Genomic DNA, 17280 nt, shown 5'->3' on the forward strand with positions numbered 1-17280 from the left:
CATCAATAACTACAATAAGTGCCACACACCTTTGTTTCAGAAACCACCCGTTCTACATTAAAATCTAATTCCTTTATCCTGTATGGTTCTTTGTTATTATAGAACGTCTACATAGGTATTTATTTGCCTTTCTTCCTATCAGATTTATTTATTTTAAAAGCCCTTGATAAGTAGTAAAATATTTAACTGCTTTTGTTAACCATACAAGTCAGAATTCAATTTTAAAATTCTGTGAAAAATTTTAGGATAACAAATCTAACTAGAGACTTAATGGTTTGTATCAGGATTCTGTGAGCCATACTTCAGCTTATTATTGTTCTCAGCAATCCCCAGATTTGATTGTCTGTTCTACTAGCGTAAGCTTAACCAGTTTTATTATCTAAAATGCTTAATAAGTGCCCCCTCCCCTCCAAGTGATGATGGACTTGAGGATTTAGTCTTTAAAAATACCTGTAACTCCAAATTTCTTTGACTAGCCTCCTTAAGTTCATTCTACTTTCAGCGTACTTGGAAAAATCACAGGAAGAACTAATCTCTTAGAACACATATAACAAGTGACTGTTAATACGGAGCCGGATATGTTTACAAGAATTCTAGGATGTGTCTGGCTGGGGCAGTGGAGACCCAAGCAGAGGCTGGGAGGTTGGACTAGCCCTTTCCAATGCTGCTACTCTATAAAATGTATGTCTCAGTCAGACTCACAGGCCCCCATCCCAAATACTCAAGACATCTTAACCATTTATCTTGTAAGATTTTAAGTTTGATAGTTAACAGTAATTACTAAATTTTAGCCAGTTAAATTCTTGTTTGGATGTGCTCTTTTAGGTCAAAAGACAAGATTTGTTTTTCTTTATATCCCTGAAGGACATACTCCTCAACTTTGCATGATTACTATAGTTGGCTTCTTAAGGGGAAGTGAAGAAACAAACTTCTGTATCACAATGACTTACTATGAATAATAATTGTGATCCATGACACATACCCACAATTACACTGTAGGGCTACATTCTAAAAATATACCATAATAAATACTTGGTATTTGTAGAGCTCAAAGCACTCTTTTACAGAGTTTTGGTTAGTTTGGTTTTTTCTTTTTTTTTTTCGAGACAGGGTCTTGCTATATTGCCCAGGATGGCCTCAAACTCCTGGGCTCAAGCGATCGTCCTGCAGCCTCCCGAGTAGCTATAGTTTGGTTTTAGTCAGTAAATATTTAGCACTTGGACTGCTCTAGGCACTATAGGGTACAAAATTAGTTGTATTTTATCCTCTCATCCCAGCTGTGAGGTAGGTTTGCTAAAGCTGTAATATCACTAAGCAGTTTTTTCAATACTGTTCCCAAGATAACATTAGCAAATCCCAGAAGCATTTCCAAACACTTGTAGGAAAAATAAAGTTGGACTTAAAATTTTTAGTATCTTTGCTTTTTTTTTTTTTTTTTTTTTTTTTTACATAAGTTTTACAAGATAATACATTTTTACAGTGACCTGATGTGGATACAACTTTGCAACTTGCAAAAAGCAAATCTTAACTTACATTATAATTAGTTTGCTGCATTGTACACATCTCTTATTCTCAATTTTGGCAAGTACAACAGGTTAAGGGTTCTATTTAGTGTCCCCTTTTGATGAATATGATGATCTTGAACCCATTCTTCCTCCTCAAGCATGGTCATCCTCCTCTGATGGCAACAGCAGAACCTCTGGGAAAGGAAGCTTTCAGTATCCAGAACTCCCAGGTGGCAGCCCATGTGGGATTTGGAGCATGACAACAAAGGCATTTTCTCAACATTTACTAAAGGAGAGTGGGGTGTTTCTACACTCTACTGATGGGGACCATACATGAACACATTTAAATTGAATTACAACAACATTTTCGATAGGAAATATAGAATCTTATAAGAACATAATCTAAATTATAATCAATTTTAAATAGCAAAGTTTAACAATAAAGCTATTTAAGTGTTTGAATTAGAAATAAACACTAAAACATCTGTATTAATTATAACAGAGTTGATATTTGTTTATATTTTATCTTCAATATTAACCAAAGGAGTGGAATTTAGCCAGGGTTGTACTTTTTAAAAGTTGTATATACTTTTATTTATTTTACAAAAGGAAAAAAAAAAAAAGACATACTTTCCCCATAAAATTCCAGGTCTTACTATGTAAAATAACCATGCACTACTTCATGTTATAATCATAATTTTAGACTATTTCCAGTAGGTAAGTGTCATAAAGAAGGAAGAGATATGGCTTCCACAGCTTCAATGAGGTGTAAGGCTAGACCATACTGCCCATGTTTTTCTGGTAAAAGCTCAATTACTTTATTTACTAGTTTAGCTGTTGTTGCAATTGGCACTTCAGTGTTTTGAAGGTCCTGGGGGTCCTGCAAATGGGACACAAAAATAACCTATTATAGACAACTAAACAATAATTGTTACTGACTTAAGAGTTACTACATAAAAATGCTTTTCTTTGTAACTAGGTGAATTAAATTTGTCAAATTTTCTTCATAACTTATTGACTAGGCAAGAAAACATCCAATGACCTTTTGCCTGATCTCGATCTATTGTACTGACCATTGCTTTCAGCCAAGTACACAGTGTGGGTGGAAGTCTGGCAAGCAGCTCCATTCCTTCTTTTGTCTGGGTGTGGAGAAGCGCATGAGCCAGCCTTTGCCCCGTCAGCACCAGCAGCTGAGAGGCAAGGACCTCTTTGTCATGAACCTGTAGAATGGCCTGAAGATACGAACATGGAGAAATAATACAGTCAGAGTGAGCAGATTTGTTTCTTCTATAGGAAAGAGGTTGCCAGTGAAGAGATTCTAGTTGATTTTTGAACTATGGCCATTTATCTTTTGATTATATACAACCAAAGATAAATCCAAATCAAACTTAGCATTTAAACCCAAATTTCTGCTCCTTGGTTAATTTTTTTTTTTTGTCTTATCACTTAATCTTTCAATTCAATATGGCTACTCAGTGTGTTGTTTTCAAACTTTTGGCAAATAAAGGGAGTTTCATGTCATGTCTATTTGAAGCCCTCTAATGGTTTTTTTTTTTTTTTTTTTTTTTTGAGATGGAGTCTCACTCTGCCACCCAAGCTGGAGTGCAGTGGTGCAATCTCAGCTCACTGCAGTATCCACCTCCTGGGTTCAAGCGATTCTCCTGCTTCAGCCTCCCAAATAGCTCGGATTACAGGCATGTGCCACCACGCCCAGCTAATTTTTTGTATTTTTAGTAGAGACACGTTTTCACCATATTGCCCAGGCTGGTCTTGAACTGCTGACCTCAAGTGATCCACCCATCTCGGCCTCCCTAAGTGCTGGGATTACAGGTTGTGAGCCACCATGCCCAGCCCCTCTAATGGCTTCTGAATACACTTAGAATAACCATGGGCTCCGAGACCTAGGATACAGCTATGGCCTGGGCCAGCCTCCCTACCTCATGCCACACTTCTTTATTCCTTGCTTACTATGTTTGGTCAGCCGTACTGGCCTTTCTAGTCCTGGACCTAGTCATTCTAGTCCCCATCTCAGGGCCTTTGTAATTCTTGTCTCAAGCACTGTTCCCCCAGTTTCTGAGTAGCTGGCTGCTGCTTTTCCTTAGGGGCTCGGTTCAAATGTCACATTCTCTGCCCACTCTACTGTAGTGGCTCCTGTTTATCCATATGATCCTGTTTCTTTTTCCTTTTTAGAGACGGGGTCTCGCTATGTTGCCCAGACTGGTCTCGAGCTTCTGGGCTCAAGTGATCTGCCGCCTGAGCCTTCCAAAGTGCTGGGATTACAGGTGTTAGCCACGACACCTGGCCCTCTTTATTTTCTTCATAGCACCTACCAATCAATGCAAAATTTAGCCTGCTTTTCTGCTCCTACCAGCAGACTATTAAGTCCATGAGGAAGGAACCTTGTCTGTTTTGTTTACTGCTATATCCCTGTGCGCTGGGCAGGCCTGGCACACTGTAGGAATTATTTGATTATAATTTTATGTTTTAAAAAATAGTATATTGTTCTATTTTTGTACCTAGATGTTCCAACAAAAGGAAGAGCAAAAGGCTTCACTGGACAGTCTTTATTCCAACTATCAATTTTATAACTTAAGCCCAATTAACATTCAAAGGGTCATGTTACCTCTTCTCCTAAGTGGTCAACTCCATAGTTGTATAGCTCCCCAACATAATGCCTTCTAACAACATCTTCACTAACTTGAAGGTGATGGGCTAAATCCACAGCTAGAGCTGGCCAATCTTGGTCTTTCCCAAAAGGAGTGGGTGTGGCCTCTTCTGTGGGATCTTTGACCTTTGTGGCTGAATGTTGGGCCTGGACAGCTGCACTGACAACTTTCAATAAGAACTTGAATATGGAGAAAGAGATACAGCAATGTATTGTTACTGTTTCATTTTAAAATACCTAAATCAAAGTATTATTAGCTTTTTTGTCACTTACAGTGGCTTTTCCATTAAATTGTTTAATTATCAAAAAAGGAACACATCATTTAAAGGTAAACAACTAGCTTTCAAGAATACTTTGAAAGTGGTCATTTTTAAAAATATTATTTTATTTATTTATTTATTATACTTTAAGTTCTAGGGTACATGTGCACAACGTGCAGGTTTGTTACATAGGTATACATGTGCCATGTTGGTGTGCTGCACCCGTTAACTCGTCATTTACATTAGGCATATCTCCTAATGCTATCCCTTTCCCTCCCCCCACCTCACGATAGGCCCCGGTGTGTGATGCTCCCCTTCCTGTGTCCAAGTGACATCATTGTTCAGTTCCCATCTATGAGTGAGAACATGTGGTGTTTGGTTTTCTGTCCTTGCGATAGGAAGTGGTCATTCTTTTCAAAAGCAAGGTAGATTTTTCCCTTACTGTTTTTTTTCCCAAGAAACAAAAACAAAATCCAATAGCTGTAATTTACCTGTTGTCGTACAGAAATAAAATTTGGATCCATTTCCCCACTAGGTAATAACTGAATTGAAGTTAGGTCTTTGAAAAATGCATTTTTTCCCTAAAGAGAAAGACAGCAAGAAAACTGATGAGTGTGGATTATTAAGGGGGGAAAAGGAGAAAGATCTGTTTAAAACTTAAGTCACTTAATGGTTGATTTTCATTTCTCCTTGAACAGTAAGATTTTAGAATTCTTCCTTTAATTTTTATAACAAGTATCTAGTATGTAGTAGACAGCCTTTAAGATGATCCCCAGTGATCCCCTCCTCCTGGTATTCATGTTTCCTATAGTCTCCTCTCCTTGCATGTAGGCTGGTGACTTGCTGCTAGCAAACAGAAGTAGGTAGAGGTGATAGCATGTTACTTCCAAGACCACGTCCCAAAGGCTACTTCTGCCTTGAGGCACTCATATTCACTCTCACTTGTTCTGCAGGAAGCCAGGTTCCATATTGTGAGCTGCTGTATGGACAGGCACATGTGGCATAAATGAATCTTGCCAACAATTGTGCTTGGAAGTGAATCACCCTTTCCCCATCCCAGTTGAGCTCTCAGATGCAGCACCTTAACTACAGCTTCATGAGAGACTAAGCCAGAGGCACCTAGACAAGGAGAACACAGATTACTGACCCACAGCAACTGTGAGATAATAAATGTTTGGTATTTTCAGCCAAGCTTTGGAATGATTTGCTCTGCAGTACTAGCTAAGTAATACATATATGTACCCTGAATCTTTTTTTTTTTTTTTTTGAGACAGGGTCTCACTCTGTTGCCTAGGCTGGAATGCTCACTGCAGCCTCCACCTTCCTGGTTCAAGCGATTCTCTGACCTCAGCCTCCCAAGTAGCTGGGACTACAGACATGTACTATCAAGCCCAGGCTTATTTTTTTGTATTTTTAGTAGAGACGGAGTTTCACCATGTTGGCCAGGCAGGTCTCAAACTCCTGACCTCAGGTGATCTGCCCGCCTCGGCCTCCCAAAGTGCTGGGATGACAGGCATGAGCCACTGCGCCCAGCCTCTCAATCCTTTTAAAAACACATGTTGAATTGTTTAAAAACACCTTATTTAAAAGAACAGATGTGTGTCTAAAGAGTAAAAACAGAATATCAGGAAACAGGATTTCAGAAGTTCCTTGGAAGGAAATGTAATACAGAGCAAAGAGCACTGGCCTTTAAGTTGAAAGACCTGGGTCTAGTCTGAGGCTCACTACTTCCAACCAGGTTGCCTTGGGTAACTGACCCCCAATCTTGGGTTACTGTTTCTTCTTCTGCATGCAGGTCATCCTAGCAAGGATACATCCTGCAAGCACATCTTCCAATGTGCCTTCCATACCTGATCATCTGTGATTCTAGGTCATCTATTGTGACTGCCAAGCAGATTAAAGCTATTCATCCTTTAGTGATAAGAAAAACCAGACTTACAGGGCAACCCATGGCATTTTGGACATCACTGATAGAAGTACTTAAAGATTTTGCACACATTCACAATCTGTTACTCGATAGTTCCCACCTGGTGGTCCTAGCTATAAGCATCTATAATAGTACCACTATTTACTACATTCCAGACACTAAGTACTTCATGTTGAATATAAGGAACCCTCACAACAACCATGAGGTTGGCGCTGGAGTCACTGCTACTTTCTGAATGAGAAAAGTGAGAGTAAGAAAATCTAAATAATTCTAGTTAGCAAATGGTAGCACTGGCATTGTTTCACTAGCCACTCAACCATACTAGCTCTCTGCAGATGAGTGTACCCAGCTGTCTCAGGTAGTCTTGGCATGACATGGGTTGAAACTAAACATTACTGTGCTCGTCCAATTCTGGATATGTTCTGGTTTCACAAAGACCTTTTCTGAGGGGAATACTGAGCTGGGCACTTTATTTTGGTATTTCTTTCTCTGTTTTAACCTTTAAGTACTCTTATCCTTTATAATCTCAAAGATATACTAACTTTTTTTTTTTCCAAAATCAATACTTTTTTTTTTTTTTGAGACAGAGTCTCACTCTGTGGCCCGGCTGAAGTGCAGTGGTATGATCTCGGCTCACTGCAACCTCTGCCTCCCAGGTTCAAGCGATTATCTTGCCTCAGCCTCCCAAGTAGCTGGGATTACAGGCATGCGCCACCATGCCCGGCTAGTTTTTGTATTTTTACTAGTGACAGGGTTTCACCATGTAGGCCAGGCTGGTCTCAAACTCCTGACCTTAAGTGATCCGCCCACCTTGGCCTCCCAAAGTGCTGGGATTACAGGCGGGAGCCACCACGCCTGTCTGGGAGTCTCTTATTTAAGGGTGAAATAATAAACCCATTTTCCCACAAGCCTAAGCTGTGTTCTCTAACCCAGCTTCTATCAGTAGAAAGCTAAGTAATAAAGTTGACATTTTTATCTCCAACAGTTTGTGTCTTGTCTCTCAAAATTTGACAGCTGCATGGGAAAGGAAAGGATCTTACTATCTACTGCAGCTAAACTGTGCAAGTTACAATATAATATGTAAAAACATATTCTACTCACAAGTTTGGACTCGATCCTGCAGAGGAGCCAAAAAAATCTTAGGTACAGAACTAACACAATTAAACCTGTCTCTTAGGAAGACAGCTCTTGCAGCATGGGACTGGAGAGAGAGAAACTGGAGGCAGGTAATTAGGAAAGGGCTGTTGTAATAGCCAAGGGAAAGATGATTGTGCATGAACTAGGGGTATAGTCATAGAGAGAAATGGACAGGTATGATCTATGGAAGAATTTACAAGAATGAATTTACAATGAAGAAAATTGGCTTGAAGTAAGGAATTCGTGAGATAACTTCAAAGTTTCTAGTTTTTGCCAGGGCAAAAATGATGACATCATTAATAAAATAACCAAGCCAGGGAATTCAGAAGGAACAGCAAATTTAAGTTAGGGGCAGGATGGGGGTATAGGTTTGCAGGTATATTTTAGATATGAGGTGTTTGAAGTCCTGTAAGACACTCAAAGAGAGAAGTTCAATAGAAATGCATGCCTCCAACTCTAGGGATTGGTCAAGCCTAGAGATATACAAGAGGGAGAAAATGAGTCTGTCCAGGAATAATATGGAGAACGAGAAGAGCAGACAGCTGAGAGGGCAAAACTCCAAGGGGAGCAGTACAGAAGGTAAATAAAAAGAACAGAATCAAGCAGGGAATGAGGGAGTTGGAACCTCACACCAAATGACACAAGTCACAAAAGTACTGGACAGCTTCTATTAAATATGAAAATCCATGTGTCTGCTAAGCGTGCAACTCCAAAATAGCTCTGAAATCCTTTGAGGTACTTACCTTACTGTCAAAAAGTGAAAGTGGCTTCACAGTCTTCAGGGAAAACCTCATGACTGCATACAAGATGGAGCACAGGATGGAGTGGTGCTCCACCAGTGGGTAGTGGATGTGCTTCTGTTCAAGGGCCAGTTCCACTATGGAGATGGGTCCTTCCACGGAGAGCCACGCATCCTCAGTATCCAGCACAGGCACCTGTATTTCATCCCTGCTAACATCTGCCTAAGGGTTTTAAGAATGGAGGACTGTGTTTAGTAATGGAAAAATAATAGCTTACAAATATCCTAATGAGTTTATTAGCAGCAAAGTGCAAACTCATATTGCACACTGTCCCAAATTGTAATAAACACGAAGTCTAATTTCAAGAAGAATTTAATAAGAAAATTATCACTACCTTTTAGGCTTAAGTCAAAATTTAGAAATGAAGGAATGAAAAACAACCTCATTAAAATAGTCATTTATTAAATGCAATGGTTTGCAAAATATTTAATATCTTAGGAGCAGTTCAGAATGAAAATACACCTCTTTTACCTCCATTAAGATCTGAAGAAGATCCAAACAGGAGCCAAGGAAAGATGTCATTGCTGTGTCACTCATTCCCACATCCTGTTTTTAAAAAAGGAACATAATTAGGCCCTGCAGGAAAACTGCTGTAGTTACTATCAGCAAAACAAGAACGAGGATACAATACACCTGTTTGGCTGACTTTCCACACTGAATAGACGGCAAGAATTTGAAAGTCAAGGCATTAGCAGATTTAAGTTCCTTCTTTTATTTACTGTCAACCATTTTTAAAGTCAAGCTTTACAAAGTGGTACAAATACTGACTTATAAAAAAAGTAGTGTTCTTTGTGTACTGTAAAGACACAGCCTCACCAGTTACTATAGATGGTGGCACTTCTGAGCTCACTGTTCAGCTTGCTAAGGCATCTGGTAGCCAAATAATTGTGGTAGATGGAAGATGCACACATGAGAATCTAACCTGAAGAGTTCCAAGAAAACAGCCTGATCTGCTTTCAGAGTGTCTTTTAGAGACTAAACCCAACCCTCTGAGCAAAACTAGAATCCTGAAGCTTGAGAACTAAATACCAGATTCATGCTGTGAGCAACAGATGATTCTCAACGACTCCTTTAAAGGGCCTGTCCAAGGGACCACTGCATTTGTGTATAATCTCTTTTTCTGAGATGGAGTTTCACTTCTGTTGCCCAGACTGGAATACAGTGGCGCGATCTCGGCTCACTGCAACCTCCACCTTCCGGGTTCAAGCAATTATCCTGCCTCAGTCTCCTGAGCAGCTGGGATTACAGGCGTCCACCACCACACCTGGCTAGTTTTTGTATTTTCAGTAGAGACGGGGTTTCACCTTGTTGGTCAGGCTGGTCTCAAACTCCTGACCTCAGGTGATCCACCAGCCTTGCCTTTCCAAAATGCTAGGATTATAGGCGTGAGCCACCGCGCCTGGCCATATACTCTTTTTAAAAGCAACAATCTATAATTTCCTCACATCCCCAAAGCAAATAATCCAGTGTTTGTGGTATATGCACGCACAGACACACACACACACACACACACACACACACACACACACACACACACACACAAAAAAACTCTAGTCATACAACCATTCTCAACAACACACCAGAAAAAGTCTTCAACAATGGACGCTAGTACTATTAATTTCTCGGGTCAAATACAAGTCCCGTATCCATGGATTAGAATAGTAGTTAAGACTAATTTTATATTTGTATACTTATGTTATTATATATATATATATATATATATGTAGATCAAATTAACTACTTCATATGAACTTGCTTCAATTTCATGTTGGATGCTTCCATTATAAATGTCAAATCGGAATTACAGCAAAAATATGCAGCAATGGTAGCATGTTACCCTGTTCGCAGTCCAAAGCTGAACACATCTTATAAAAACCTAGTTTAATATGCTATCTAACAATCTGGAAAAGTAAATTAAAATTGGCCATAGTTCATGACCAGTTTCCTTCATGCAGTATTCTCTTTTCATTTTTCTTATCTCCTCCTGATACGTCATCACAATGGTAAAAGGCAAAGTTCACCCCTACAGTTAATAAAGTACTACATAAAGTGTGGAATTAACAACTATAATTCTAGTTATGGGAGATTCACTTACCCTTCGGCATAACCTATCCTTTGGTGATTTTCCAACCTAAAATAAAAAGACAAAAGGTTGTAACATTTAAATAATTTACAAACAAAGACATCACTATGGCACAAATAATAAAAAGTAACCAAAATTAAAAACTATAAATGCAGCTATAAATACATGTGGCAGCTTCCTTAATTAGCTGTTGATTCTACCAACAGGAGATGCAATTAAATTTGTGGTGAAACTTAATCTCACACTGGGTTCAAGAATAATCCTTTTCAAATATAAATTACATATTTCTGAACTATTAAACAAGTAAAAACTCTAAAAATCTGGCCCTCACTTTGCATAGTCAAATAACTGTGTTGCCTAAAAACCCAGAGCCTAGGCCGGGTGTGGTGGCTCACGCCTGTAATCCCAGCACTTGGGAGGCCAAGGTGCACTGATCATCTGAGGTCAGGAGTTTGAGACTAGCCTGGCCAACACGGTGAAACCCCGTCTCTACTAAAAATACAAAAATTAGCTGGGCCTGGTGGAGTGCACTTGTAGTCCTAGCTACTTGGGAGGCTGAGGCAGGGGAATCACTTGAACCCAGGAGGTGGAGGTTTAGTGAGCCAAGATGGTGCCACTGCACTCCAGCCTGGGCAACAGAGTGAGACTCCATCCCACTCCCACCAAAGAAGAACTGGAAAAAAACCAAACCAAACCAAACGAACAAACAAACAAAAAAACCACCCAGAGCCTAATTCAGGGCTACTAATCAAGAAGACCTAAGAATTCAGCTTGTTGATAAAGACACAATTGTTTGAAATAGAAAGAAAGGAAAAACACTCTACAGCAGATGGGAGTTATATTCCTAGCTCGGAAAAATTTCCTTAAGCAATAAGTACTTATTACGATTCTACTGTATTTCTCCACAGTGTAATAAGTGGGAGGTAAAAGTTCTGCCCTCAGAAATACTACTTGATAAGAGAGGAAACTCACAGGAGACAGTGGAAAAAAACATCACCTCACTACCACTTGCTGGGATTACTAGGACAGCCTCGGAACAACCAAGCTCAGCCAACCCCAACCCCAAGATATTTTGTCCGTTGCCAGAATCATCTTTTTAAACACAAATTTGAATATATAATTCCTCTGCTTAAAACTGCCTCAGTGTCTTCAGTGTAAAATAATAGCTACCATCTAGTGAGCCCTTACCACATGTGCCAGACCCTGTGCTAAGCTTACACATGCTACTAGAAAATCCAAATCCACAGCCTGCACAGGAAATTCTTCAATCTTAGCTTTTCTTTTCTTCTAATATAGCCTATGTTCCAGCCATACTAAGCTACTTACAGTTCTCTGAATCCAACAAGTTGCCTTGTATCTCCAGGACTGCTGGGATACACTTTCTTCTCACCTACTTTTTACTGGTTCATATACAGCCATCCACCAAAATTTAAGTCAGAAGTCTTCCCCTTGTTTTGCTATTTATTTCCTCCTCTTCTGAGCTCCTATTGTCTGTTTACCTGGTGTTCAAACTGTGAGCTCTTTGAGGGCCAGGACCGTAACTTCCATTGGCTCAACCACAGAACCCAGCATAGTCTTGGCACATGAGAGATAACACATTATAATAAAGACTTATCCAATCACAAATTTCCTAATTCCTGGTTTAGGACTATTTTCACCCCAATCAAAGTAGTGAAGATCAAACGTGATTGTGGATGTGAGAATGCTGTGAAACTACAAATTGTAACACACACATAAATTACATTTTATTGTTATTCTCTCAAAAGACGAGGGGGTAAGAGGTGAAGCTGAACAGGTGAACAACATCATAAAGGCCAAAAGATGCAAGTTCCAAGAAAGAAGTTAAGCAGTCAAGGAAGATGAGCACAGAGGAAAGAAGGGTTAGATTTAACTAGAAAAATGTTAGCAATAACATCAAAGAGAACAATTTCAAGGGGAGCAGTGGTCTAAAGTTGGGTCTTGGCTGTGGTGCTATTCATGATGCAGGAATGACTGTGACTATACATTTAAAAGAATATGTTATCTTTACAGTGGTAATTCTCTTAGCATCCACTCATCTGATGCCACACTAATCTACATTGTTGAGTGGCCTGCAAAACATACTAACTAGTGTCCCTGGCCACTCAGCTGGAGACTAGGCTGGTACTCTCGGCATGCTAGCAGCTTCTGCTCCCACCAGTTGAGTTCTATGCTTACTTATTATGCTTGTTCCCAAAGCTACTCATGCTGGTTGTACATATCACTGTAATTATATAATTTAATTCAATAACTGATGAAATATGAATGAGAAAAATGGGGGAGCTATTTACATGAACGCTATGTTGAATGCTTTGCAAAGATTTATGGAGGAGAATAACTCCTAGGCCTTTTGGATTTGATACAGAGGGAGCAACTACAAAAATTATAGAAATCTAAAGGTTTGGACACAGATTACATAACAACTTTAAAAAAATAAGATCTAGCCATGATAGGCAATACATTATGGGTGAGGTTTATGCAAGAAAACCAAAGGAGAATTGCAATCAACTCCATTCAAAGAAAATATCTTGGCCTTATATCAAAGATTGGTAAGTGTAAATTTGTACATTTTAATTTAAAATAAAATGCAAATCCTTGCTTGAATCAACTACCAGTCCTAATCTCTTTAGTTAAGAGGCTTTTATGTTAGTCTCTTTATGAGGATTTAGAGCTCTTCTTCATGTCATTAAAATGCCAGTACTGGGCATTACATTTAACTGAGTATGAGTAAAATCTAATTATCAAATTAAAAGATAGTCTAACAAAGCCTAATGTGAGCAATCTTTCTAATATTAGTCAATTAAGAGAACCAAATAAATAAGAAGTCAATACATGAAACTACCTTACCTTATCCATTAAGTATGTAGCAGCAGAAAATCTTTTAACTAAGAACGTATTCCACATCATCAGTGCAATGCCTACATAGCAAGTAAAAGTAGTAAATAGAATGCTTATATATTCCCACTTTTACTACACATAACAAATTACTGTCTTTCTTAAGCTTATTAAACTATATGGACTATTTTTATTCCATTTTTTATATCTTATGTAATATTTATAAAGTTCTTGAAATCTTTAACTTCATTTAAAATCTGATTTAATAAAAATCAGAACTGGGCTGTGTACGAGTATGTCTAAATTGCCACTAAGCATGAAGAAAAGAGTTACATCATTAGTTATGAGAGAAATATAATGTCACAGTGAGACAGCATTACATAACCACCAAAAAGGCTAAAAACAATGTTTAAATTATAACAACAAGTATTAGGATATGGAACCAATGGAACACTCATGCATTACTGCTGGTACAATAACTTAGTAAAACCACAGGGAAAACTGCTGGGGGGTAGCTACTAAAGCTAAACATGTGCCTACTCTATCACCCAACAATTCTGCTGGGTATATACACTAGAGGAATGAATACAGAACATATACGTATGAGATTGTTGGGAACGGTTTTATTCCCAACAGCCAAACACTAGAAACAATCCCAATGTCTGCCAATTGATTTTTTTCATATATAACTACAAACTAAAGTAATATATAAAAAAGTATTAAAAGCAAAATAATAATAATAATAATAAAACAGTCTGGGCAACATGGTCAGAACCCATCTCTATGAAAAAATGTTTAACAAATTCGGCATGGTGGCCCATGGCTATAGTCCCACTCAGAGGCTGAGGTGATAGGACAGCTTGAGCTCAGGAGTTCAAGACTATTGTGAGCTATGACTGCGCCACTATACTACAGCTGGGGTAACAAAGCAAGACCCTGTCACTACTCACTGAGCTGTGGCATTAAAATTAAATTTCTGAAACAGTTGTCAATTAGGCAGTGTAAACATGGCATTTCACATGCTGTTATTACTACCCTTGTAGCTAAGTCCTTCTATGAGTAGGGCCCCTCACAGGCTTTGAGAAGCCAGGAACCTTACTCAGTGGGTAAAGATACAAATAGGTAAATACCTGACTTGAAGAAATACCCGACTTGAAGAAGTCTGAAGTCAGTAACTTAATTTTATCAATAAGGATAGAATAATCTAAACATGATATTTTCCAAATCAGTCAAGGTATATATATATATATATTTTGGATGAAGGTAAGATCTAAGAGATGAATAAGTAATTTTCAAGTTCTCTTCAAGTAAAATGGGACATTTTACAATTTCTGCAACTGGATTTCATATCACCTGCAAGAATGTGATAGAGGTGAAAAATACATAGCTTCTCTAGAATTTATCACAGAGACATAAGTTGATATCTCCTCTTACTCAGCCTAACACCAAGTCTCATCACTTACTAAGGTTACTAACCAGCTTAGTGCTGATATCCTCAATTCCCTTAATGAAACCCATCTATCTATGAAATCTGTTTACAAGTTCAATATTTTTTCAAGGAGACATCAGTAGTTGCCAAAGTCTGGCAGCTAATGGAGAATATTCACATCCATTATAAGAAGTAAAAGATAGTTGCTACAGTCTAATCTTATTAGGCTTTTGGCTATCAAGATTTTTTATTAAGAATTTCAGTCCTGGCCGGGCGCGGTGGCTCAAGCCTGTAATCCCAGCACTTTGGGAGGCCGAGACGGGCGGATCACGAGGTCAGGAGATCGAGACCATCCTGGCTAACACGGTGAAACCCCGTCTCTACTAAAAAATGCAAAAAACTAGCCGGGCGAGGTGGTGGGCCCCTGTAGTCCCAGCTACTCGGGAGGGTGAGGCAGGAGAATGGCGTGAACCTGGGAGGCGGAGCTTGCAGTGAGCTAAGGTCCGGCCACTGCATTCCAGCCCGGGCGACAGAGCGAGACTCCATCTCAAAAAAAAAAAAAAAAAAAAAAAAAAAAGGAATTTCAGTCCTGAGAAATCCATCCCTCTTTCCTTCACGATCTGTGAAGGGTGTAATGAAGGCAGCTGTTCTGCCTCTATCATTGATTTCCTCTTTCCTTGGCAAGCTAGATGCAGAACAGCTGTCTTAATTACCCCCAGGAATAGTAGTCAGCTTGGGGAACAGAAGTGGTGATTACTACCAGTTATTTTGCCCCTTTATAAATAGCACTTTTCCAAGTAGTTAAAATGGCCAGTACTGTTTATTTTATTTTTTTTTAGAGACAGGGTCTCTCTCTGTCCCCCAGGCTGGATGCAGTGGTGTGATCACAGCTCACTGCAGCCTTGAACTACTGGGCTCAAGAGACCCTTGCACCTCAGCCAATACACAGTAATACGTTAGGTTGCAGGATAATCAAATAAAAATTTAACAGGTTGTGAATCTTTAAATTCACCTGTTAAATCAGGAAGCCTCTTTTAGATCAACCAGTGATGTTTCTAACATCTGTTTACTTACCATTTTGAACATGTGCATTAAAAATGTGCTTCAAGTGTTCTATTGACCTAACAAAAAAACGTGCTTCCTTACATACAGGGAGAAAAAAAAAGAGAAAGAAAAAGAGGTATCATTTAATAGGTTTTACCATTATCAATGGAGACTTCTTACATACATTTCTGCATAAAGCTACCTAAGAATGTTAATAATAACATGAAATTATTGGATAAGAAATAACTTTTGATAACTTAAACTGTCCCTCCTCAACTCACATTACCTATTACAGTGATTAATTCCTAGAAGCTCCTTGGTCATATGGGCTAACATCTGGATTCAAATTTGCTGTGGTTTGAATATCATAGCAATATTCTCTCCAATAAATACTTGAATTTCATATACATGTAAAAACAATAAGCTTACTTTTGTAGATACAATTCATTCATTCATCATTCAACAAATATTTATTGAGTATCTAGTATGCACCAAGCCCTACTTGAAGCATGATGGATTCCATAATGAACAAAACAGACCCAACGTCTTGCCTTCATTGAGTTTAAATTCTAGTGAGGGACCTACGCAATAAACATAAGTAAATATATTATATTTAGTATGTTAATGGTAAGTGCCAAAGAGAAAACAATTAAAGCAGGAAGGAAATATGAAGTATCAGATGGGATGTTTGAAATTCAACTCTTTCTAATCAAAGAAGTTTACATATTAAAACTCAAATACAGAATGCAACACTGATGAAATCATTCAGATCTCTGCTAAATAATTTTGTAGCTTGTACATCATCATCAAACATATCATCATTGCCAATACATAGTGTGTTGAAATTTCTCCGAAGGTAGTATTATTGTTTTGAGCCTTATAAAATTGTGTGTGTCAAATGGTGGAGCTGAGACTGTGGTTGGATGGGACAAGATGAATATTTAATGGCAAAAACAAACTAGTAAAACAACAACTTCTTTTAAATGTAAGCAACACTAATGATACTGGTAACACTAGTCAAAATGTTAGGCACTATGCATTCATTTTCTCAAAATATGCAATAACCTTTTGAGATAACTACTATTACAGCCTTCATTTTAGGAGAACGTTGAAACAAAGAGTTCAGAAACTGTGTGCTATGATGATTATAAGCTCTATGCAGCAGCCATGGGGCTTGACATCAGCTTTGTCTATGCCCCCTCTGCAAGCTGCCTTTGGTTTATAAACAAGTACTACAAAGCAGAATTTTCTTCTTAAATGCACTTTTTTAGACTTGAATTTGAAATTAATTCATTCAGATTTTAGAAATTATTATGTTCTCATCCTAGACATAACATTCCTTTTTAATAAAATGGAAAAGTAACACAGTTAAGTAGAGAGCCTAAATATGATCGCCATTTAGGTTGTAGTCAACTGAAGAGGGTGATTTGAAGGGCATTAAGAGGATCCTCTGTCCTAAAATCATTTTTTGGTCAAGGTTTAATTGATCAAAGACTATTCATTTATTTAAATCACTTACTTTCACAACGTCTTCCTTTAATATATGTGATTACAGTTTTTTGGAGGAAGGAAGAGTA

At 38.4% G+C, this 17280-nt stretch overlaps 1 protein-coding gene across 1 annotated transcript in view; it reads right to left on the minus strand.

Annotated features, from left to right (window-relative positions):
* Positions 1-1104: 1104 nt before the first annotated feature.
* Positions 1105-17280, minus strand: part of RAB3GAP2 (RAB3 GTPase activating non-catalytic protein subunit 2) — a 117493-nt gene continuing 101317 nt past the window's right edge. Inside the window, 9 exon segments of the mRNA XM_010368081.2 lie at positions 1105-2385; positions 2579-2737; positions 4129-4350; positions 4922-5011; positions 8238-8456; positions 8766-8840; positions 10390-10425; positions 13243-13313; positions 15734-15800. Coding sequence (XP_010366383.1) covers positions 2230-2385; positions 2579-2737; positions 4129-4350; positions 4922-5011; positions 8238-8456; positions 8766-8840; positions 10390-10425; positions 13243-13313; positions 15734-15800 — 1095 coding nt within the window. The 3' untranslated portion in view covers positions 1105-2229.

This window comes from Rhinopithecus roxellana, chromosome 8 (assembly GCF_007565055.1).
Source record: "Rhinopithecus roxellana isolate Shanxi Qingling chromosome 8, ASM756505v1, whole genome shotgun sequence".
NCBI classification, from domain to species: Eukaryota; Metazoa; Chordata; class Mammalia; order Primates; family Cercopithecidae; genus Rhinopithecus; species Rhinopithecus roxellana.